The sequence below is a fragment of the Cervus canadensis genome, chromosome 19, assembly GCF_019320065.1.
Source record: "Cervus canadensis isolate Bull #8, Minnesota chromosome 19, ASM1932006v1, whole genome shotgun sequence".
Taxonomy (NCBI): Eukaryota; Metazoa; Chordata; class Mammalia; order Artiodactyla; family Cervidae; genus Cervus; species Cervus canadensis.
Window position 1 is genome coordinate 38,552,081 of NC_057404.1, and position 25,950 is coordinate 38,578,030.

At 37.8% G+C, this 25,950-nt stretch overlaps 2 protein-coding genes across 2 annotated transcripts; both read right to left on the reverse strand.

Annotated features, from left to right (window-relative positions):
- Nucleotides 1-564: 564 nt before the first annotated feature.
- LOC122422122 (high mobility group protein B1) lies at nucleotides 565-1,400 on the reverse strand. The gene has a single exon (XM_043438386.1). The coding sequence runs from the start codon at nucleotides 1,363-1,365 to the stop codon at nucleotides 718-720; it is 648 nt and encodes a 215-aa protein (XP_043294321.1). The 5' UTR covers nucleotides 1,366-1,400; the 3' UTR covers nucleotides 565-717.
- An 11,275-nt stretch (nucleotides 1,401-12,675) lies between these two features.
- On the reverse strand, nucleotides 12,676-24,612 carry LOC122422248 (alcohol dehydrogenase 1-like). The gene is made up of 9 exons (XM_043438601.1): nucleotides 24,524-24,612; nucleotides 22,107-22,205; nucleotides 20,989-21,127; nucleotides 18,268-18,355; nucleotides 17,891-18,110; nucleotides 17,436-17,696; nucleotides 15,707-15,842; nucleotides 14,045-14,183; nucleotides 12,676-12,878 (listed from the first exon to the last, which is right to left on the reverse strand). Exons 1-9 carry the CDS (start codon nucleotides 24,539-24,541, stop codon nucleotides 12,854-12,856), a joined length of 1,125 nt encoding a protein of 374 aa, XP_043294536.1. The 5' UTR covers nucleotides 24,542-24,612; the 3' UTR covers nucleotides 12,676-12,853.
- Nucleotides 24,613-25,950: the final 1,338 nt, after the last annotated feature.

Genomic DNA, 25,950 nt, shown 5'->3' on the forward strand with positions numbered 1-25,950 from the left:
AGGTAGAATGATCTTCAGATTTTGCCTTGGTGTCTAATAAGATACTTTTACATAGCTAATATCTGAGATGTTATAGAAAATGTGTTAGTGATTTAAAATACTAGTTTTTAATGTATAAAACTCAATTTTTGCTGTTTGGATGGTTACATAGGAGACATTATAAGAAGCACTTGATAAAGTTCTTATAAATAGTGTTCAAAAAGAGCATTCATATTTTAAAAATATATAGCTACATAAAACTAATTCAATGTGTAGTCACACTTGATATCTGGTACCCTTCCTCTGTTTCTTTTTTTTTTTTTGCAACTTTTTTTCTTTTTCTTTTGCAATTACAGAGTGGTATTCAGTTAACAGAACAACAATTATTCGTATAAGCTGCATCAGAGACAACTGAAGATGAAAAAACTACCATCCCCATATATAACTAATTTGTGCTGTGCACCAACAAGAACCTGCTTTAAATTTCCATGCCAATTTACAACCCCCATACTGTACCAGGCAAGGTTAGTGGCTATTGAAAATACCACCAGGACAGGGCTATCTAAAGACACATTCGGTAGTGTGTTAACTATACAAAAAAAGACACTGTACAGTTTAAAAACAAATCTTACACAGCCTTACATTTCAATTTTTTTTCTTTAAAAGGAGTGAGTTGTGTACAGGGGGGTTAAATGCTTTATAGACAAGAAAAAAAAAAAAAACTGCGCTAGAACCAACTTATTCATCATCATCATCTTCTTCCTCCTCCTCATCCTCTTCATCTTCTTCCTCCTCCTCATCCTCTTCATCTTCCTCGTCTTCCTCCTCTTCCTTCTTTTTCTTGCTTTTTTCGGCCTTAACAACTCCCTTTTTTGCTGCATCAGGCTTCCCTTTAGCTCGGTATGCAGCAATATCCTTTTCATACTTTTCCTTCAGCTTAGCAGCCTTCTTCTCATAAGGCTGCTTGTCATCGGCAGCAGTGTTATTCCACATCTCTCCCAGTTTCTTTGCAACATCACCAATGGACAGGCCAGGATGTTCGCCTTTGATTTTTGGACGATACTCAGAACAAAACAAGAAAAAGGCCGAAGGAGGCCTCTTGGGTGCATTGGGATCCTTGAACTTCTTTTTTGTTTCCCCTTTAGGAGGGATATAAGTTTTCATTTCTCTTTCATAACGGGCCTTGTCCGCCTTTGCCATGTCTTCAAATTTTCCTTTCTCTTTAGCAGACATGGTCTTCCACCTCTCTGAGCACTTCTTAGAAAACTCTGAGAAGTTGACTGAAGCATCCGGGTGCTTCTTCTTGTGCTCCTCCCGGCAAGTTTGCACAAAGAATGCATATGATGACATTTTGCCTCTCGGCTTCTTAGGATCTCCTTTGCCCATGTTTAATTATTTATCCCTTCCCGCCACCGGGGCCCCCCTACTCCCGCTCGCCCGCCAACTTCGGGGCCGCGCGCGGGGAGGCCGCCCCCCCCCCCCCCCCCGAGGGGGGGGGTGGCGACCGGGCCTCCAGGCCCGGCTCCCCGTGCGCGGGGCCCGCCACGTGCGCCCGCGCCCCGCGCAGGCCCGCCGGCCTCTCCTTCCTCTGTTTCTAAAACCAACAGTCAGTAGCATTGAATAGTTTGGTTGCCTGAAATGCAAAACCAGTGCCCAAACTAATCTTCTCCACCAGCCTCTGATGAATGAGAATTTGAAGTTCAGAGGCTTGAGCCAATCCTTCTCCTGGGAAATTTTCTCCTCGTTGATTTCAGGTGCTGATGAGCCCAGTGGAAGCACGAGGTGCTCTGAACTTGAAGATGTTGGCTGGGCACATCCCCCCATGTTCACTGGTGTACACGTGGAACATGTGACCCGAGCACTCAGAAGTTACGTTGTCCAAATTGTTTTGCTGGATGAACCTGTATCATCAGCAAAACCACGACCACTTGGACTGACCTGGCATTGTCAGTTCATTGTATAGAGAATGAAACACTGAAGCACTCAGGCACGCGCAACAATAGCTCTGCAGTGTGCGGACAATTCACCATTTTTATGCCTGTACTTTCCTGTCAGGGAATACATACTGTGAACATTCTTGTGCCTCAAAAATGTTAAAAGTCTTCCTCTGAAAATAAATCAACTACTTCCATCCAATCTATCTACCAAAAGGGAATTTGTTTTTCTGCAATAACATGTAAGCATACAGTAACATACCTGAAAAGAAGGTATACTCTCTCTACCATCAAAGAGGAAGCATGAGAATATTGTTAGTTGAGCAAGAAGAGGAAATGAAAGGTGATTATAAGTTTGAATTGATTCATAAGATTAATAAAATTATTTAAATACCACAATTCCATATAGTCAATCCATCCATTAGCTTTTAAGGTTATAGTGGCACATGATCACACAGCCATCTCTGCTATTTTAAAGTTAATCTTGGCAAATAGATTTCAGTAGAAATAAAATTTGTAAGTATTAAAAAGTTGATCTTTATGTAAATTTTCTTCTTGAAGATCATGGAAGACTATACCCAAGAGTGACACCAGTATCCAAGGCATGGGATAGGCAGCACAGTTTTGTCTGCTCTATCCTCTATATCTATTTGAGTGTGTGTATACACACACACACACACACACACACACATAACACCTATGTGAGCACAGGTGCATGCATGCTCAGTTGCTCAGTCACGTCCAACTCTTTGTGACCCTGTGGACTGGCGCCCACCAGGCTTCTCTGTCCATGGTATTTTCCAGACAAGAATACTGGAGTGGGTATTTAGCACATAGAAGGTGCTGCATTCATATGCTGAATAAATGAATGTATGCTGTAGTGATGTTTTCTATTGGCAATCTAGTTTAATGCTAGAAGCACAGACTTGGGAAGCGGAAAGACCTGAGTTTGCAACCCATTTCTGCTGTTAACTAATTGCTGACCTTGAACAGTATTTAATTTTCCAGAGCTTCTGTTTGTTCACATGTAGAAAAAGGAAAACTTACATAATAAGGCTCTTGTCAGGATAACTGTAGGGGCCTATAAAGCACTTAGCATACTGTCTGAAACCTCAAAGCATCCAATACGGGGAAGCTACTATAAATATTGAATGAAGCTCTTCTGTAGATAGTACATGCTTCTAGAGACTTAGAAATTTATTAAATTTTTTTGTAGAGAAAAGACTTCCTAATCATACAGATTGGAGGTGGGGAAGTAGGATGATTTGAGTTACTGTTATAAGTTCCCTCTATTTTTCAGAGAATAGTAAAGGTAGTTTATAAGTACTTATATTAAAATGTTTAGTATAACTTCTAAACTAGTAGACAAAAGGAAATGGCGTGAGGTATTCAAAAAGAAGAAAGGGAATAGCATAGAGAACACAACAAAGAAAGAAAGCATAGAAATGAGGAAGAAATAAAATCAGGTATATCAGTAATTATAGTAAGTATAGATTTAATTGTCAGTAATTCAGTCAGACCTTTCTTGTAGCTTGCTGTACCAGGCATGTGCGAGGCCCAGTGTGTAGAATGGTAAGTAAAAGCAATGTGATGAGGATGCAACCTCTCTGCATCTCTTGTATTGCCTTTCCTGTGTATTCATTTCATTCTTAGCTCAGTTGTTTTTGCTTCCTGGAGCTGCTCAGAAGTGTTCTACCAACTTAGCAACCCTGGCAGAAATAGCTGAGCTCTCTCTCAGAGCTCCAGTGGAATTCCTCCAACAGAGTCTCAGGAGCCTGGCTAATGCCAGAAATCAGACTGGCATGAAAAAGAATCTAAAAGAGTGGAAAAGAATCTGAAAGAGTGGGTATACGCATATGTATATCTGATTCATCAGATTTGGAGAGGGGCATGTTACTTCAGATGTCCACTGACGGATGAATGGATAGAGAAGATGTGGCACATATAGACAATGGATTGTTACCCAGCCAGAAGAAAGAATGAAATAATGGCATTTGCAGTGACATGGATGGACCTAGAGACTATCATACGGAGTGAAGCGAGTCAGACAGAAACAAATATTGTATGATATCCCTTATATGGAGAATCTAAAAAAAATGGTACAAATGAGTTTATTTAAAAAAACTGAAAAAGAGTCACATATGTAGAAAACAAGCTAATGGTTACCAAGGAGGAAAGGGGGAGAGGGATAAACAGACACACTGCTATACAGAGGGGCTTCCCTGGTGGCTCAGAGGGTAAAGCATCTGCCTGCAATGGGGGAGACTCAGGTTCAATCCCTGGGTCAGGAAGATCCCCTGGAGAAGGAAATGGCAACCCATTCCAGTACTCTTGCCTGAAAAATTCCATGGACAGAGGAGCCTGGTAGGCAACAGTCCATGGGGTTGCAAAGAGTTGGACACAACTGAGCAACTTCACTTTCACTATATATAAAATAGATAACAAGAACCTACTGTGTAGCAGAGGGAACTACTCAATACTCAGTGATGACTCATATGGGAAAAGAATCTGAAACAGTGGGTATACATATATATCCGATTCAATCTAAAAGAGTGGATATATGTATATGTATACCTGATTAACTTTTCTGTATAGTAGAAGCTAGCACAACATTGTAAAAACTATACTCCGATAAAGATTAATTAAAAAATAAAGACCAACTGGTGCTTTTGCCAATTTGAATGATAGGTATATCCCAGATTGGCTCAAACTTCAAACATCTGCAACACTTGCATTCTAATTAATATCTGCTAATATGATAAGTAGTGAAGTAAAATTTGATAATTTCTGTGGTGGTTGCTGTTGTTCAGTCGGTAACTCATGTCTGACTCTTTGTGACCCCATAGACTGTGGCGTGCCAGGCTTCCCTGATAATTTCTAAATTTAACTTCAAAAGAGAAAAAGAGAAGTTAAACATTAGGTATGTACTGTGGACATCTGTAGTGCCTGAATCCTCAGTAATAGGTTCTTTAGCACAGGATCCACTTTCTGGATCTCTAGACCTCTTCCAGACTTCTATACTCTCTCCAATCTTGATATAGCTGGATTTAGAAAATAGGTTCAGAATAGTTTCCATTATAATTTTGAAGTCATTGTTAATATTTTCATATCACTAATGAAGCTGATGAGAGGTATGAAGTCATTCTGATTTAAAATTTTTATTTATTTACTTATGAATTTATTGTCATAATGTGCTTTTTTCTGAAATATTTTTTAAGAAAATCTTTCTGCTTTGATGTTCTGAAATGTCACAATAATTCATTTGTGAGTATTTTTTCATTAATTGTTTTTGGTACTTGATGAGGGATTTTTTTTAGTGTGCAAAGAGAAGTATTCTATATTTCAAGATCTTGGAAATTTTCTATTACTTTCATAATTTCCTATTTGCTTCATCCCTGTTTAAATTTCAAGTAGTCATATGTTTGATATTATGTTTTTCTCCTCCTAGCTTTTTTTCCTGTTATCATTTCTGTGGGGTGTTTTTGTCTTCTCTTTTTTTTTGAAAGCTTTTCTTCTTAATGCCTTAATTATTTTTATTAAAATTTTTTTTAATCTTTGTTATCTTCTAATTACGATAAACCTATTGACTTTCAATAATACTGGATTTTTTTTTAATTTTAAATTTAATACTTAAAAGGAAGTGATAAAAAGAACACAAATATAGGCTTCTAGACATCCAAATGAGATACGTTTGTTGCTGTTTAGTTGCTCAGTCTTGCCCAACTCTTTTGTGACCCCATGGGCTGTAGCCCGCCAGTCTTCTCTGGCCTTGTAATTTCCCAGGCAAGAAAACTGGAGTGGGTTGCCACTTCTTTCCTCAGGGGAATTTTCCTGACCCAGGGATCAAATCTACGTCTCCTGAAATGTCAGGCAAATTCTTTACTACTGAGCCAAATGAAACACATAGAGTTTGTAAAATGTCTAATTTTTACCAATCTATGCATTAGAAAAATTAGTTAGAATAACTGGTTTTCTAGTTTAAAATATTGTCAAGTTGTTCTGAGGGCTAACTACCTACGTACTCAACATGACATTATCTTCTTTGCAAAAAGAGTCAAACTATGTGTGACCTTGGGCAAGTCACCTAATGTCCCTGTGTCTCTTATTTTTCTCATTTGAAAAAGGGAGCTAGTAACACCCTCCTCTTTATGTCCTTATTGTGGTTTAAATATGACCAATTAAGTTGACAGCTGCATCTTTTTGTGTGTGTATGTAACAAAATAAAGAGAAAACCTCACAGATGCAGTGGCTTAAAACAACACCCACTTATTAGTTGACAGCAATGTGGGTCAGAAGTCTAGGCAGGCTCAACTGGGTCCTCGAAGGCCAGCATCAAGGTGATTGGCTGGGCTGGGCTCTTAATCTTTAGACTCTGGGAAAGAATCTTCTTCTAAGCTCATTCTGTTTATTGGCAGAATTAATTTCCTTGTAAATGTAGGACTAAGGCCTCATTTCCTTGATGGCTGCCACCCAGGGTTCACTCTTGGTTCTCAGAGGTTAGCTACAGCCCTTGCACATGGCACCTCCATCTTCAAGCCAGCATCAGTGCATTGAATCCTTATGTTTCAAATCTCTCAGATTTCTCCCTCTGTTTTTAAGTGCTCTTGTAATTAGATCAAGCCAATTTAGATAGTCTCCTTTGGCCAGGTTAACATAAAGAAAGAAAGTGAAGTTTCTCAGTTGTGTCCAACTCTTTGCGACCCCATGGACTGTGTAGCCCACCAGGTTCCTCTGTCCTTGGAATTTTCCAGGCAAGAATACTGGAGTGAGCTGCCATTTCCTTCTCCAGGGGGTCTCCCTGACCCAGGGATAGAACCCGGGACTCCCGCATTGCAGGCAGATGCTTTACCATCTGAGCCACTAGGGAAGCCCCTAGTTATTCATGTAACATAATCATGGAGATAATAGTCATCTAATTCACAGGAAATCTTGGTTGAGTATGGAAGATGTTTTGGAATTCTGCCTGCCACAACTCCATTTACCAGTGTGCCTGGATATATATTACAAATAACTGCTTTCTCCTTACCCCTTCTCCATCCTTGCATTCACAGCACGTCTACCTGATTGACAGTTAAAGCAGCTATATCAAGTCATTTATTGTAGGTAATCCAGTGTGGTTCATCTCACTTTTTCTGTGCCTGTTTTGTGCTAAGTACTTCAAAACCACCAAAAGGAAACTGACAAAAGTAAATTCTTTTTAGGAAGCAGTTCTACAAATGATTTGATTTTTTTCTTTTTTAATATTTGAACATTTTATTTTTCATCTATAGTGTAACTTTATTTATCTTTTCACCTTATTTGCATTTTATAGTGAAGTAGATTTACAATGTTGTGTTAGTTTTAGGTGTACAGCAAAGTGATTCAGTTACACATACACACATATCCATTCTTCTTCAGATTCTTTTCTCATATAGGTTATTACAGAATATTGAGTAGAGTTCTCTGTGCTGTGCACTAGGTCCTTGTTAATTATCTATTTTATGTATAGTAGTGTGTGTATGTTAACTCCAAACTCCTAATTTATCCCTCCCCTAGTCTTTCTCCTTTTGTAACCATTATAAATGCTTCAATTTTAATAAAGAGAATATATTTCTGAACTGGAAGTAAAAAGGTCTGAACTGTGTTGTACAGACTCACTTTGAATTAAATTTTCCTGTTATAAAGGGTTCTTAACTTTCCAGACTTCAGTCTTCTTGTCCTTGAAATGAGGACATTGGACTGTAGTATCTCCTTTAACTTCCAGTTCTAAAAATTCTATGCTTCTATGTGGTTTTTTGGTACAAGATTTTCAGTTATTAGACCCAGAATCCTGAATGTGTTCGTATTCATTCTTCCCACACATACACTGATCACCCAATCAAGAATATTTTTCTCAGATATTCTCTGGTACATCACCCTCTTTTATTTTCTTTATAACTCCCTTCATAACCTGTTCATTTATTTATTCACTTGTTCATTCTGTCACTCCCCATATACCTGGAAAATAAAACTTGGGATCTTATTTTCCTTGTTGATCACCATGTCTCCAGTTCAAGAACAATGTGGCATATGTATTTATTAGGCATATGGCAGATAAAAAAACAGAATAAAAGATAGATTTGGGAAATATCTGAGTTACTAGTATTGGTTTATTGTTTAAAAACCACTTTTTTCTATGAAAATTTATGTTCTGTTTTAATAATTGAAAACATGGTAATAGTTCACCTATGACCGGACTTCAGATATTGTCCCTCCACTTCAGAAAAAGTGGCCTCCTCATGTCCATGGATTTGTTAATTCATTATTGTAAATAACAGTTGATCCTCTACTGTGAACAAGATTCTGAGAGAATCACTCAGATAACTGAGATATCTCAGATAACTGAGATAGTTATTTAAAAGGCAAACAAGATAAGCAAGTTTCCTATTCATTACAGGCACATCCCCAGGTTTTTTAAAATTGGGAACTTGAGCCAATATTAGTATAACATGTTGAACATTGGCTTTAGTTACTTGTATCATTTAAAGCTATGCTTTGTGGGGTATATGAGCTCCACTGGTTAATGAAATCAACGCATGTTCAGGTCCCTTCCATTTAGAATACTTCACAATTTTTATTTTTTAACAAAGCTACATTTGACTATTCAATTTTCTTTTGTTTTATGTCTGAAACTTTCAAAAGTCAATGTTATATTTAGCAGAGTCTCATAACCTAAAGATATTATTTAGCTGTGGTTCAAGGCCAGTTCATGTACTGTTGAAGCCTGGCTTGGAGAATTTTGAGCTTTACTTTGCTAGCATGTGAGATGAGTGCAATTGTGAGGTAGTTTGAGCATTCTTTGGCATTGTCTTTCTTTGGGATTGGAATGCAAACTGACTTTTCCAGTCCTGTGGCCACTGTGGAGTTTCCCAAATTTGCTGGCATATTCAGCGCAGCACTTTCACAGCATCACCTTTCAGGAGTTAGATTTCAAGGCCATGTATATTTTGAAAATCCATGTACTCACTTGTGTTTTTACCTCACTTCTGTATATTTCAGTTATGCATGCTTATACTAAAAATTCATATTAGTACATAAGAAGTAAAGTGAAAGGTAAAATATCTTCATCGTTCTTACAACCCAGATTAGAGGAATGAAAAATAGTTTTGTGAGATATTAGCTAGCTGGGGGGCTTCCCAAGAGGTACTGGTGGTAAAGAATCTGCCTGCCAGTGCCGGAAACTCAGGAGACATGGGTTTGATCCCCATATTGGCAAGATCCCTGGAGAAGAAAATGGCAACCCACTCCAATATTCTTACCTGGGAAATCCCGTGGACAGAGGAATTGGTGGGCTACAGTCCATGGAGTTGCAAAGAGTTGGACACAACTGAGCACACACATAGAGATATTAGACAGCCAGTTTATGGTGCAGCTGAAAACACCAAGAATTAACAGTACTTCACAGGTTTACTATAGTCATAGAATATATTGACAAGGAGAGAGGAGGCAAATCTGATTAAAGTCATATATACTGTTTTCTTTTCACCTCTATTCAATCTCTATATCAATTGTGAGAAGTAAGAAATGAAAGTTAGCTAGTTGGGTCTCACTTGTGGTTTTCTGTCCTGTGAGCTTGGGAAGAATGCCTGGACAGTCAGGAGTCCCATATCCATATACATATCTGCATCTATGTCCATATCCATATGTACTTAGGTTGCATTTTAAAAGCAGAGCTGCTGAAACATCAAGCCTCAGTTCTTTCCTTTTTTTAAACTCACAGCATGAAAAAGAATCCCTGACTGCCTGTTCCTTCCATTCTCTACTGTCCCATTTCCTTCACAGTCTGAAATGAATTCAGTCTATCTTTTCACGGTCTACTCAGTTTTTGGAGCTTTTGTGTCACAAGATCATATCCATTGTGCTTTTCTCATAGCAATTTATTTATACCACAAATATAGAAATAATAATAATAATAATAATAATTGGGCTTCCCTGGTGGCTCAGATGGTAAAGAATCTGCTTGCAATGCAGGACACCAGGTTCCAACCTTGGGTCAGGAAGATCTCCTGGAGAAGGAAATGGCAACCCACTCCAGCATTCTTGCCTGAAAAATCCCATGGACAGAGGACCTGGTGGGCTACAGTCCATGGGGCCACAAAGAGTTGGACACAACTGAGTGACAAACACTTTTACTTTCACAATAATAAATATTAAGTAGCCTTATTATTTATGAACTCCTTGCTAAATGGTAATAAAGAAAAATGACTTAGAGCACAGCCTTTATATTGCTTAGACTTCAGTCTTTGTTTTGTCACATAGCTTTCATAGTGAGCAAATTAATCAGTCTCTCTGTATATTAGTTACTTCATCTGTGAAATGGAGATAATATTCCCGAACACATAGAGCCAAGATGAAGATTATATGATGATCGTGAAGTACTTAGCACAGTGGCTGGTATTTAGTAAGTACTCAGTTATACTCTGGTGGCTTATTTAGGAAGTTTATATAACTCTCTGACCTTCTAGCATCCATTGTATATAGTGGATAAAAATTGAAATCATCAGAAAGGCAGCGGTTAATCTTTACCTTTAAACATAACAGTGGACACAAATTCTCATCCATTTTAGCTTTGTTCTATCATCTCTTCTTCCTACATCTTCATTATTCTGAGGCTTTCTGAATTGGAGGTTCTCAGAGAATTATTCTCCTTTCCTTCTGCTTCTCTGCCTTCTTTATTTCTGAAAATAATCTTTGTTTTAGCCTAAAGCATTGAGCAAAACTTCTTAACTTTTCATGGATTTTTTGTGATTTATTCTTCCAAAAAAATTCATTGAGCACTTACTTTGTACCAGATACAGGGAATACAGATATGATTTGCCCTAAACAGTAAACCAGGAGATACTCTTAATAAAGTGTGATGGTGCTATTGTGATCTCACAAGAGAAATAATGACCCCCTAGCACTCTGACTTCTTGAAATCTGAGAAAGATGCCATGAAATTAATAATTCTTTGTCCATTTTATTTCAAAAGCAAACAAAATATAAAACCCACTCAACTGTCCTGGGGGGATAGAGCATGAGACAACTGGCTACAAAAAAAGCAGAAGTGAATGTGTGAAATAATGTTTTCACAAAAATAACTGGAGACATTTTGAAGACAGTGTCAGAAATAGAAGGAAACACCCTAAAAGCTAGGAGGTAGAAAAGAGATATTATGAAAGCTACAGAAATATGCCTAACTAGGACTCCTTTTATAGAATTGTCCAAAGATCAATCACAGAGGAAAAGACTGGTAAGAGGCAACAAGGACTTTCCTAGTGGTCAGGTGGTTAAGACCTCATGCTCCCAATGCAGAGGACAAGGGTTCCATCCCTGGTTAGGGAACTAAGATCCTGCATGTTGCACCATGCTCCCAACAAAAAGAAACAAAAAAAGAGGCAGCAACAATTTTGATGCAATAGAATCAACATAAGTGTCTCTCTAATAGTGTCTGGGGACAGTGAGGTTCAGGAAAAAGCCTTCCATCTAAGTGCATCTTTCTCCTGGCCCTGCTGTGTGTTTCATGGGGTTTTTGTTTTTGTTTTTCTTTCCAAGCTTCTGTTCAAGTATAGAAGTCTTCCAGCTTGGGGGACAGTTCTTGGTAGCTGGGTATTTCCAACCCCAAGCTTCTGATACAACTCTGGTATCAGCTCTTTTATTTTTCCAGTTGTATTTTGTTAAGAATACATTCTGTTACTAATTTTTTTCCTCATGATTTTAGGTCACATTGATAGCTTTTATCTATGTAACAAAGTAGTTATTTTATTCTTTTGAAACTCAATTTCTCCTAGCCTTGTCTTTCTGTTTTTCAGAATGTTTGAATTCTATAATTTTTATTCTTAAATTCTTGGTTTAAAATTTCTTAATTTCTTTGCCTTATCTTTTCCTTTTTCTTAGATCCCAATTATTCTATTCTTTAAAATTTTATACATGTTTTCATTTTATTTCTTCATTTATACATGTGATCTCCAGTTTTAAAAATCATCTTATAACATTACTCTTCTTTTCCCACTTGACAATGTAGCAGCTGATACTCAGAGAGGGAAGGGTTTGTTAAGGTGACAGAGATAGACTGGCAGGATTATATTTAAAGTATTCACTTAAGAAAAATCTTCATGTGTTTTTTTAAAATTCTTGGACCTTCCCTCATTAAGTCAGCTGGACATTTTGAGCTCAAATCTCAGAAAGCGATATTACAAATGAAACAAGATTATAAAAGAAATTTTCCTTGTGATTTCTTTGTTTCAACAGCAAAAGTTTAAGGAGAATGTAAATGACTGAGGAAACAATTATATTTGTTTAGTGAAGAGAAAAAGACTTGAAAAGGAAGTTATGAGGTCCTAGGTGAGTTTCTCTTAAAGAGTCCTACACATGCTTCCTCGGGGTGCAGGTGGCAAGATTTCCAGATATGCTTGTATGTTTGAAAGCAGATGGGAACTGTGCCTCAGCGTGTCGTGGGCATTGTAGGCATAGGATGGTATGAAGACCCCAGGATAGAAAATGGCTCACTGTGTCCCGAGAGAGCCTTCCAAGAATTTATGAGACCCCATGTGTTGTAGAAACAGCAAAATCATGTAAACCCTGGAGTGGTGTGAAAGATATAGAGAAATCTGTATATTGAGAATAGGAATAAGGGATAACTCAGGGACAGCTTTCGTGGACTAATGACAGAGATCAGTTGGGTTGATGGACATATCACTATTATTATAAATCAAATCCCACCATCCCTTTTTTTAATGTCATAAAATGAATTGTATAACATCTGTTCTCTAAGAGGTTATTTTATTATAATTAAATTCAAGGTGCACTTGTTTCATTTTTACAATCAGACTGCATTTCCATATTTTTGCTGCTCTTTTCACTGCACTGGAACAATCAGGGAGGTGAAACAGGAAAGGAATAAACTCCCAAGGATATCCTTGCACCTTTCATTATTTGGGATCTCAGAACAGCAGAACACAGCGGATCCTGAAACATAAAAGTGTAATAATAAAGCAACTGAATTCCTTGAGAAACAGTGATATCAGCAAAGCAATTATGCACTGTATTGAAAGACTTAGTTGCCTATCCCCACCCCACTCCACCTTCATCTAGTTTACCTATAAGAAATATAGGATGGGGTGAAAGCAGGATCCCAAATCAGCTATAACAGGAAGACCCCAACTTTGAGCACCATTCCTTCTGGCTACTTAATCACAAAGACATCCAAACCCTTTGCTACAGCTTCTGATCAGCTCCCATCAATCTTAGAATCTAATACCATGTCTAAAAGGATCCCTTAGATCCTTTCTGTTTGTAGTGTGTCTACTATCTGCTAGATCCATTCCCCTCCTCTATTATTTGTTTCTAAAATTTTAGATGAGTTTTCTTGGCTCTTCATTCTTGATTTAAATGGGCTGACATGCTAGGTCTAAACCAACAAGGTATATAGCAGGCTAAAATTTAAATTCCTATCTTAAAATAAAAAGAAATCATAAAACAAACAAAAGATATAGGTAGAGAAGTGGGGAGAGAATAGGAAAGAGAGATGTTCTTAAGAACCAGAATTAGAAAGTCAAAGAATTCATCACAGAAGTAATTTCTCATTTACTCCTTGTTACTTGCTCCCCACTGTCCCCAGAACTCAGGACAGTCCTGGCAAAGAGTGTACCATCACTCAACATGCATTGAGTGCATACATGAACACAGTGAGTAAACACTTCATCCCTAAAAGTATGCTAGCTGGAGCAGACTGACATTTGTCAGGAAATTATGTAGAAAGGCTTTGTGCCCTAGGTAGAGTCTGAACCTTTGCCTTGAAGGTCCTTGTAAGATTTTATGATGCCAGTAACATCAGCTTATTTATTCTAGATTATTTCTCTAATCAGAAAAATAATGCATAATTGACTGATGTGGAGTAGACTGCCTCCTCAAACATTTCTTTGAGATAAGTTAATACAGGTCTTTCCCGAAGAGGAACTTGCAGATAAAACCTTTTCTTATCCTTGTGACAACAGGAAATAGGATAGAGTATATGAAAGATATTGAAGGTCTTCAGGTAGTCATCTTTTTTTCACAAAACCACTTAGGAATGTTTGAGAAGTCATTTTTTCTGTGAGTTCAGGGTACAGAAATTCATCAAAGAAAACACTCACGTTTTTCCAGCATGATACACCTCGAAAGCTTTGTGGAGTTGGTCAAAAGGCAACTGATGGGTTATTAATGGATCTATATTAATTTTATTTTGTAGGTAAGCAGTCACTAGTTGGGGAAAACAGTCTCTGGTTTTATAATCTGCAAAATAAAAATAAGTAATAAGATTTGAGAAATATCAAACTAACCAAAAGAAAAATCAGTATGTTGTGGAGATGGGTAAACTATTCTGAAAATTTGCCATTGATGAGTTCATTTGTACATCAGAAGTTGTTGGCTTTTGTTGCTAAGTGTGGCTGCTACAGACAGTTCTGTTACCTAGAACACCTTTGGAAAAAAATTGGGTCAATATTCACATGTTATTGGGTTAAAAACTAATTAAAAATAAAGTAGCAGTCTCCAGCCCACCTCCTGGGTTTAACATTATACAACTATTTCCTCATCTCTCTATTCACACACATTGAGATGGCATGGGAACTTTTGATCAGAGCAATGGATGGAGATGGAAATATTAATTTAGTAAAGCTATTAGTCAGTACTGCTCAGAAATAAGGGCTCCTATGGGAAGACAAATATCAGTGCCAAATACCAAGTTGGTACATGTAATTATTCAGAAAGCCTTGCTGTTAAAATAGCACAACAAACTTTGAGTCCACCAGTGCAGAACTGAACTTAGCTGAATTATTCCAAACACTGGGAAAACCCAGAAACTATTTTGTAGGAGATAAAAAATTTTATTTAAATGTAAAAAAAAAAACCTATTTAATTAAATTGGCTAAAATTGATCTGCAAAATATACCAATTCATTGGAGGGGAAGTCTTTGAAAACTTATACCATTATAGGTCTGTTTCCCCAAGGAGGAAAATTTTGAATTACATGTTTCTACAAAGTTGAAAGTGAAAGAGGAGAGTGAAAAAGTTGGCTTAAAGCTCAACATTCAGAAAACTAAGACCATGGCATCTGGTCCCATCACCTCATGGGAAATAGATAGGGAGACAGTGGAAACCGTGTCAGACTTTATTTTTTGGGGCTCCAAAATCACTGCAGATGGTGACTGCAGCCATGAAATTAAAAGACGCTTACTCCTTGGAAGGAAAGTTATGACCAACCTAGATAGCATATTAAAAAGCAGAGACATTATTTGCCAACAAAGGTCCATCTGGTCAAGGCTATGGTTTTTCCAGTGGTCATGTATGGATGTGAGAGTTGGACTGTGAAGAAAGCTGAGCACTGAAAAATTGATGGTTTTGAACTGTGGTGTTGGAGAAGACTCTTGAGAGTCCCTTGGACTGCAAGGAGATCCAACCAGTCCATCCTAAAGGAGATCAGTCCTGGGTGTTCATTGGAAGGACTGATGCTGAAGCTGAAACTCCAATACTTTGTCCACCTCATGCGAAGAGTTGACTCATTGGAAAAGTCCTTTGATGCTGGGAAGGATTGGGGGCAGGAGGAGAAGGGGACGACAGAGGATGAGATGGCTGGATGGCATCACCGACTTGATGGGCATGAGTTTGAGTAAACTCCGGGAGTTGGTGATGGACAGGGAGGCCTGGCGTGCTGCGATTCATGGGATCGCAAAGAGTTGGACAAGACTGAGTGACTGAACTGAGCTGAACTGACAAAGTTGAAAGAGGTTTCGTGAAAGCAAAAGCAACTGACTTACCTCCTAAACACGCACCCTTCAGTGTCCGTCCAGTGAAAACTGTTTGACCAGAAAGGGAAAACTTTAAATTTGGTGCAGACACCCCAGTGATTATACAGACACCATGGCTCAGGTTGCAGGAGTCCCAAGCAGCAACCTGATAATGAGAATAATGACTGTAAGTAGATGCCCATATGTAAGTAGCAACTATCTGCAGTGTTGGAAGGAATTGTGGATTCCTAGATTTCAGACCTTTTCCTGGGCAGATGCTACTTACTTTGAGCTCAGCTTTCAACACTGCCAGTGATGGAATCTCATTAGAGAACCAGTAGAGTTTAGTGGTAAAGAGTTTAGAGTAAAGTGGCAAAGACCCTGCTGCCGTGTGACTTTAGGCAAGTTACTTAACCTCCCTATGTCTATTTGTAAAAAGAAGAATAATACCACCTATGTCATAGATTTGTTATAAGGCTTAAGTGATTAAAACATTTACAATGTTATCTGGCACAGAGTAAGTACTGTGTGTTTATTTAATAAAATTACCTGCCACTTCAAAGACCACACACACTATTATTCTTTGCCTGACCTTCTCACTTGTATGACACTGTTTAGTTCATTTATATTTAAACAAAACAAATATATACATATGTGTGTGTGAAGCTTCATTAAAAAAAAATCCAGTTTTTTAAGGGTGTAGAGTATACTTCAGGTCAATCTATTTTACTTCTTTTCTGGTTCTTAACCTTCTATCTCTCCCCTTCCTGCATTTTGCCTATGTCTCTTTCCTGTTACATCAGTGCATCTACTTCCTTCACCCTTTGATCATGTACGTTAGATACACTCTGAAATGAATCGAATGCCTAATTCTTTCCTCTATTCTGTCAGTTCCAAGAGTGTAGGGTCTACTTTATTCTCCCTGAACTTAACATACTGGTGCATAGGCTCATTTTTCAAATGATGAATGGTTCTGAAACAGAACACACATGAATATCATATGTGAATTACATAATGTTGATACTTAAATATAAAAACATGTTCGTGGATAAAGAGCTAGGACTACAGGAAAGGAAATAGTGCTTATTTAAACTTCATATATTATAGTGTCATATCTTTAAAGTATATATTGCTTTTATTTTTAAGATGGATATTTTAGAGTGACTATACATTCCATTTTTAGGTTTGGGGTCCACAGGTCCAAAACATGTGTTCAGGGGAGTTTTATACATAGTGTGTTCCCACCCACTAAGCAAGCATCTATAGACAAAATTCATTTTACTGTGTTTTCCATTTTGCAGATATTGCATTTTTCACAGATTGAAGGTTTGTGGCAACCCTGTGTTGAGTAAGTCTATCAGCACATTTTTTCCAACAGCATTTGCTTCTTTTTTGTCTGTGTCACATTTGGTAATTCTCACAGTATTTCAAACATTTTCACTATTATATTTCTTATTATGATATGTAATCAGTGATCTTTGTTACTATTAAAAAAGATAATGACTCTCACTGAAGGCTCAGATGATTAGCATATTTTAGCAATAAACTGTTTTAAAATTAAGGTGTGTACATTGTTTTTTCTTAGACAAAATGCTATTGCATACTAATAGACTACAGTATAGTATAAATGTAATTTTTATGTGTGGTGGAAAACCAGAAAATTACTTGACTCATTTTATTACAATGTTCACTTAATTGTGCTGGTCTAGAACCAAACCTACAGATCTGCTTCTACTCACTGTGACCCGAACCCACACACCATGGTTTCTGTGAGTCCGATGGCCTCAAAGGCAAAGTCAACACCGGTGCCTGTCATCTCCTTGACCACCTCCTGGACGGGCTTCTTGAGATTCGAAGGGTTGAGAAAATCTGTGACCCCTAATGCTTTTGCCCGAGGAAATTTTTCCTCGTTGATATCAACTCCAATGATTCTAGAAGCACCAGAGGCTTTACAGCCCATGACAATAGCTGAGCCAATTCCTCCAAGTCCAAAGACCACACAGGTAGAACCAGGAGTGACCTACAAATTCACAAGTCATGTTTGTGTTAGGAATCACATCTGGACACTTGTATAATTAAGAAAACAAACAAAAACAACCATTGAGGCTTTTGGAACTATAGACCCCAGTTGAAACATTTGGACTGTTTTGGTCTTGTTTTTATGTTTTCTCGGCAGATCACTGTAACATACTAACACACAGCTGTTTTCCTCACCTGGGCAGAGTGAACAGCAGCCCCGTATCCTGTAGGCACCTCACAGCTTATGATACAAATTTTATCCATGGGAGCAGCAGCATCAATTTTTACCACCGAAATCTCAGGCACAACAGTATATTCGGTGAATGTACTTGCGCGGAAACAGTGGTAGATCTTTTCTCCTTTGCAGGTAAACCTGCTTGTACCATCCAGCATTAATCCAGAAGAGGGCAGAAGGCTGTTCAGCCATGACACGGACGGGCACAGCAGCAACCCAGAAACACAGAGTTGTAAGGAGAGAAATGAACACCTTTAGCTCCAGGTCAGTGCTTGCACAATATAAGCGATTTAATAAAAAGTGACAAGATAAACAAAAGATGGGCAAATCTACTAACTCTTGCTTCTCACAGAAGTTTCCCTTGGGATGCAAGCAGGCGCTGCATTCTCTACACTGTGGAAGAGGAAGTGTGAGGACTTTATCTCCTATATATAGGGAAAAAAAATCATTAGTTTCAAATATTATTGAAACACAATAGTGCGGTGATAAAAACTTCATTGAATGATTTGATAACTTGCTGCGGACAGATTATGACAAGTATAACATATCCCATGGCTATTTTGGAGGAAAAATCCTATAACCTGGTTTCAGAAATCCCATTATTATTTTGGACAAATGATGGAAATATGGGGATATTCCTTGCTGGATAGATAATTGTAGGTCTGCTTTTACTCTGGAAATAAACTAATAAAACTGGGAATGACCCTTAGAGATGTCATCTATTCTAACCTTTTGGTTTTCCTTTGAGAGATTTAAGTCCGCAGAGGTCGTTACCTGCCTGAAGCTGGATAACAGCAGAGACCTTTCTATTGAGCCTACCTGCCCCATGATGGCACATAGACCCACAGCAGGTCTATGACATGTTTTCTTTAGGGGGCTGTGGTTCAAGATATTCTCAGTTCAGAGAGTAAAAGGAATAGCTTTCTTTCTGCAGAGAGAGGCTGCTCCTGGAGCGCTTACTACAGAGGGTGGTTTTTTAGGTTGCACAGTTCTAGAGAGCATACTGATTATGTGTAGGTCCAATAATTAACCCTCCTGGGACCCAGGGTTACAGGCTGGGAAGGTGAAGAGAATTAATGAACACAGTCTGAGGAACCAGAGATCAAAATGCCAACATTCGTTGGATCATAGAAAAAGCAAGAGAATTCCAGAAAAACATCTACTTCTGCTTTATTGATTATGCTAAAACTTTTGACTGTGTAGATCACAACAAACTGTGGGAAATTCTTAAAGAGATGGGAATACCAGACTACTTTACCTGCCTCCTGAGACATATGTATGCAGGTCAGGAAGCAACAGTTAGAACTGGACATGGAACAACAGACTGGTTCCAAATCGGGAAAGAAGTACATCAAGGCTGTATATTGTCACCCTGCTTATCTAATTTAAATGCAGAGTACATCATGTGAAATGCCAGGTTGGATGTAGCACAAGCTGGAATCAAGATTGCTGGGAGAAATATCAATAACCTCAGATATGCAGATGATACCACCCTTATGGCAGAAAGTGAAGAGGAACTAAAGAGCCTCTTGATGACAGAGAAAGAGAAAAGTGAAAAAAGCTGGCTTAAAGCTCAGCATTCAAAAATTCAGATCATGGCACCTGGTCCCATCATTTCATGGCAAATAGGTGGAGAAACAATGGAAATAGTGACAGACTTTATTTTCTTGGGCTCCAAAATCACTGCAGATGGTGACTGCAGCCATGAAATTAAAAGATGCTTGCTCCTTGGAAGAAAAGCTATGACCCACCTAGACAGAATATTAAAAAGCAGAGACATTACTTTGTCAACAGAGGTCCATCTAGTCAAAGCTATGGTTTTTCCAGTAGTCACATATGGATGTGATAGTTGGGCTATAAGGAAAGTTGAGTGCCGAAGAATTGATGGTTTTGAACTGTAGTGTTGGAGAAGACTCTTGAGAGTTCCTTGGACTGCAAGGAGATCAAACCAGTCCATCCTAAAGGAAATCAGTCCTGAATATTCATTGGAAGACTGATGCTGAAGCTGTGGCCAATACTTTTGCCACCTGATGCAAAGAACTGACTCATTGGATAAGACCCTGATGATGGGAAAGATTGAAGGCAGGAGGAGAAGGGGACAACAGAAGATGACATGGTTGGATGGCAGAGGATGAGATGGTTGGATGGCATGAATTTGATGGGCTTGAATTTGAGTAAGCTCTGGGAGCTGGAGATGGACAGGGAAGCCTGGCATGCTATAGTCCATGGGGTCCCAAAATATTGGACACAACTGAGTGACTGAATTGAACTGAACTGATACACACATACTTATATGTATTTGTATAGGCTTATAGGATCTTAATTCCCCAATCAGGCATTGAACCCAGGCTGTTGACAGGACAGCATGGAGTCCTAACCACTGGATTGCTAAGAAATTCCTGTAGCATAGTATTGTGTGTGTGTCAACTGTATTTCAATAAAAAAGGAAACTGTGAATTCTGCAGTTATGTCGGAATAAATTAACTTGCCAGATTATAAAATTTCCCTTTCTGCTGACAAATAATTCATTAGAAAAAAGTTTTTACTGACATATATTTGATAAACAAAATTGTGTGTAAGTTTATATTGATTTGATACATTTATATTGCAATATGATTGCCATTTTCATATTAGCTAACACTTCTTTTATTTTTTATTTTTTAGCTAACACTTCTATTGTGTCATGTAATTATAATTTCTTTTAGTTTCAGTAACAATTAAAATCTAGTGACTTAGCAAGCTTAATGTTTATAATATAGTTTTATTGTTTGTTTGGAAATAATACAAGCAGCCTCTGCTCCTAGGAGATTATAATCTATTTAGAAGTACACTGGTCCTATCTCAACTAGTTACTTGGCTCAGGCACTGACACTCTGGATTGCTAGCGCTGACAGTGGAGAAACTGTGTGACCCTTGGAATCACTGGATACATTTACTACCACGATATGTGATTAGGCAAAACAATTTAGAGGCAAACCAACTTATTTCTCCTGTAAATATGCTAATGCATTTTGGTGGTGGGTTGTTTGTGCAGAGGTTTTTGTGGCCCATTTCCTACCTGGTTTCACTGAGCTCACTCCTTCGCCAATACTCTCCACAATTCCAGCTCCTTCATGGCCTGGGATGAAGGGATACTTCACTGTGATTATTCCTTTTATAGTATGATCATCAGAACCACAGATCCCTGTAGATGTCATCTGGGGAGGAATTAAGTGGCCAAGGATAAATTAGTTTGGAATTTTTCTTTTGTCTGAGACTTATTATGAATAATTTTTTTACATGAATGACCTCATTTGATCCCTATAATAATATTCAGAGAAACACAGGGCAGGTCTAATTACTCTGGTGGCTCAGAGGTTAAAGCGTCTGCCTCCAATGAGGGAGACCCGGGTTCGACCCCTGGCTCAGGAGGTTCGATCCCTGAGTCGGGAAGATCCCCTGGAGAAGGAAACGGTAACCCACTCCAGTATTCTTGCCTGGAGAATCCCATGGATGGAGGAGCCTGGTAGGCTACAGTCCACGGGGTCACAAAGAGTCGGAAACGACTGAGCGACTTCACTCACTTAAAGATGTGGAAAAGGAAGATTCGAAGATTTAAAATGACTCGCCCACTCTCATGGTGCACGTTCAGATCTGGAAATAAACTAGGTCTTTTGAAATCGACTCTGTACACCCTATGTCATCAACTAGTTTGCAATATTAGAGTCTATTCTATCCAATGAAGGATTTTTGACCACGTATCCATAGCATCACCATTGAGAAACCAAACATTTTAGCCCAGTATTGTGGAATGTTTTCCCAATCCTCTGGGAAAATTGATTTTAAACTAACATATTGAAAACATTAAGTTAGTAATGTAAAATGAGTTTAACTGCTGCAAGATTTAATTGGCATTGAGAAGTTTTAAAACTTCTCAGTTAATAGCCTAAGTTTTCTTGTCTGTGGATAGACTCAATCCACTCATATTGATCATAGAAATGAAACATTTCCTGTAGCATAGCCACTGTATTACTACTCTGCCTGGAATTCAGCCAGAAAGCATACAGGCAGGGATACTGACTAGCTGTTTCAGTATCAGTAGTGGGAGTGCTGGAACACTGGGAACAACTTTGATACATGAAATAAGATTTCCTTACACTTGCCTTCACAAGTACAAGTTCAAAGATTTAAATTTACCTTAATACGAACTTCCCCAGCCTTTGGTGGCTCAACCTCCACTTTCTCAAGTGAAAGAGAGTTCTTTTTCCAGGCAATGGCTGCCAGGCATGTGATTGTCTGTTGACACAAGGACAATAAGATGACATCATTTAGCGATAACATTTAACTTCTGATCATACAAATGACACTAACTTGCTGTAATTTGTACCAATAAGAAAATCACACAAAAAAGAAAAAAGATCATTGCAATTTCAGACATAAGCTGGTAAAATTTTAGCATATTTCTTTTGAGTCTCTTAAAATAATTTTTATATGGTAGAGATCATGTCTTATGAGCAGTTTCACATTTTAGGGTTGTGTTTTTTGCCAGTGAAAGCCACCATATATTGAACATTTACTGTTTGCTTGTTCTAAAATGTTTTCTCATGATTTCAAAATGCTTTATAATTTTAAATAGCTGTTTTATATTTCATCATTTGAATATATCCAAATATTCTTAATCAGCAACTACCTTAATCAAAAGAATCATTTCCTTTGTTTTGACCATTATAATGTATATTGTTTATAACTTTGACTTGCCTGGTTTCCTTAAGTAAGAATTACTAGGGGAAGGATAGAGACATGGTTAGAGTGAAACTGATTTCTAACTAACTCTCCAGAAAGTTTGAATGATTTGGCACAACTCCTTGAACTATAAAGCAAAATCTATGTCATCATTTTTCCTACTCTCATTAGCATTGACTGTGGTCATTAAAAACAAAGTGACTGTCAGAAAAAGCTAGCTATTTATTTTTATTAGTATTTTTCAATATTAAGAATGTTGAAATTTTTTATGTTTATGTTAGTCATACATATTTTTTGTGTATGTGGAGTGTTTGGTTCCTATATTTTGCATAAGCATCCACTTGCATCTTGGTATTTTTTTTACTAATCATTTGATCTGTTTACACATAAAAGGAGTGACTGGCAGTCTACTAACTTGTCATATATGATTTTTCCGTCTTGATTTTTGACCTTTATTTTTTATGAAGCTATATGTTCATATATACATGCATAACACACACATTTTAAAATTTTGACTCATAAAAATATGTTTTCCTTTATTATTTAATCCATTTCTGTGCTTTGAGAATTCTCTCCATTCTTGTCGTTCAGTCACTCAGTCGTGTTGGTTCTTTGCGACCCTGTGAACACGGCAGCACGCCAGGCTTCCCTGTCCTTCACTTTCTCTCCATATAGAGACCATTTGTCACCCTATTTCTAGATTTTTATAGTTTGATTTTTAAATATTTAACTCTTAAATCTACCTCAAATTATTTTGGGTAATATAAATTTATAGAATCTAAATGAATTGTCTCAGCATGAACTCCTGATGAATTTTTCTTTCATTTATACTTAAATTAGCACCTTTACTATATAAGTTCTTCAATTTACAAGTTTCTTTTTGGAAACATAAATCTATCTTACTGTCTATTCTTGCACTGACACCTCAGTGAATAGCTTTTTGATATTTTTAATATCTGGTGGTACTAGAGTCCTTCATAATTTTATTGGTGTTTCATTGGCAAGTTTAGTGCACTAGTAACTGTAAGACATTATGAGCTGAGTAAATTACGTCTTCGAGAAACTTAGAAATCAATCGAGGAGATAATACATGTCTTGTAACACAAAGAAAAGGGGAAAATGCCACAAAAGAAGTTCAAATAAAAGCAAGTAAAATTATATACTTTATGGAAAACTTCTCCTATTTCAGAAGCGATACACACTCAAGGCAAAAACTTGGAAAACTCAGATAAGTGTAAAGGAGGGGAAACTTCAAGCCCAGTACCCAACTATCAGCATTTTTAAGATTTTATAAACAGATTAACTGAAGCATTTTTTTAAAAAAATTTTATTGGAGAATAATTGCTTTACAACATTTGCTGGCTTCTGTCGAACACCAGCAGGACTCAGCCTCAAGTATACACATGTCCCTCCCTGTGGGACTTCCCTCTTGTCTCCCACCCCATCTCATACCGGTCAGAACGGCCGTAATAAGAAACCTACAAACAATAAATGCTGTTGAGGATGTGGAGAAAATGAAGCATTGTTTTTAAGAGTATGACACTGGAAGGAACATAACATCTAATACTAGGAAACCGACTAAATAAATAACTAAAAGCAGCATAATTATCTCCTTGGAATGAATTGCTTTGTTAAATGATAGGCGCATTTTTAAGGCATTTAATACATTATCAAACTATCACCCAGTAAGTTTCTTTCAATTTATTTTCCTAACAGTAGTGCATGAGTTTTCATAGATGGGAAAACATTGAGTAGTATCCACGAAAATCTTTGACAACCTGTTTGGAGAAAACGTCTTAATTTTGTTTCAAAGTGTACTTTTTGGATAAGTAATAAAGATGATATAGACCTATTTGAAAAGTAGTACTTACCTTTCCCAAGGTGTCCATGATGAGTTTTCTGTTTTCCTCGGTGTCTTATAATGTGCCAAAGAATATCAGCTCTTTGACTCTGCTCCTGGGGAAACTGGACTATTTATGAGCTGAGAGTAATTAAAAATAATGACATAACGACACAACAACATGGGGAAACCAGAGAGGTAAGTGGTTGGCAAATATGTGAAATTGTAGGACAGCAAGGAATATGAGAATGATTCAGGAGGGCGTCAACAAGGATGCTCTACTGGGGAGAAGCAGTTTGAAGAGAAGCTTTAGGTGAAAAGGCAATGAAGTGATTATAAAAAAGTGAATAAACTAAGAGAATGATCAGCTCATAATTAGTTAATAAGAATTTCTGGAGTATCAATTAATACCAGGTATTGCTAGACACAGGTGATACCAGTATAACACTGGGTCTCCAAGAGTCAAAGAGATGGAAAAGCACAGGTAATAATACAATATATGTTTAAAAGTTGAGAGATAAGTGATGACAAAGACATGACAAAGACAAAGAGATGACAAAAAAAAGATGACAAAGACAATGTGAGGTCATCATGAATGATGAGAGATGAGATTCAGATGAGACTTGCCGTCCTTGTTACCATCATGGTGAGTATCCCTGCCTGTCACTTGGGAGACTGAGGTTCCCTGGTGGGAAGGCAACAGGCTCTTTTGGGCTTCCCTGATGGCTCAGATGGTAAAGAGTCTACATGCAATGCAGGAGACCTGGGTTCGATACTTGGGTTGGGAAGACCCCCTGGAGGAGGGCGTGGTAACCCACTCCAGTATTCTTGCCTAGAGAATTCCATGAACAGAGGAACCTGGTGGGGTTGCATTGAGTTGGACATGGCTGAGCCTCAAATACTTTTTCATTTTAGCTGCATTTTGAAGAAGAAATTTATGTAAAGTAAACGAGTAGGTAACATATTCCAAATAAGTGGTAGAGCTCAATCAAGGTAAAATGAAACTGTGTAATGTGGGCTTCGAGTGATGCTGATGATGATGGCAAAGCTGCTGCTCCTGTTAATAAGGATGATATTTGGCTTGATATTTGACTTCTGCTAGATCTGATAGACAGACTGCCTGATGAACTATGGATGGAGGTTCGTGACACTGTACAGGAGACAGGGATTAATACCATCCGCATGGAAAAGAAATGCAAAAAGGCACAATGGTTGTCTGAGAAGGCCTTACAAATAGCTGTGAAATGAAGAGAAGTAAAAAGCAAGGGAGAAAAGGAAAGATATTCCCATTTGAATGCAGAGTTCCAAAGAATAGCAAGGAGAGATAAGAAAGTCTTCCTTAGCGATCAATGCAAAGAAATAGAGGAAAACAACAGAATGGGAAAGATTAGAGATCTCTTCAAGAAAATTAGAGATGCCAAGGGAATATTTCATGCAAAGATGGGCTCGAAAAAGGAC

Excerpts from the sequence above, each read along its gene's own strand:
- LOC122422122 (XM_043438386.1), bottom strand. The coding sequence starts at position 1,365 with ATGGGCAAAGGAGATCCTAAGAAGCCGAGAGGCAAAATGTCATCATAT.
- LOC122422248 (XM_043438601.1), bottom strand. Across the intron at positions 18,356-20,988 it reads AGTGAGCTCAGTGAAACCAG|GAGATAAAGTCCTCACACTT; the intron begins GTAGGAAATGGG and ends CCCTATATATAG. Across the intron at positions 15,843-17,435 it reads TCGGACTCACAGAAACCATG|GTTGCTGCTTGGGACTCCTG; the intron begins GTGTGTGGGTTC and ends TCTCATTATCAG.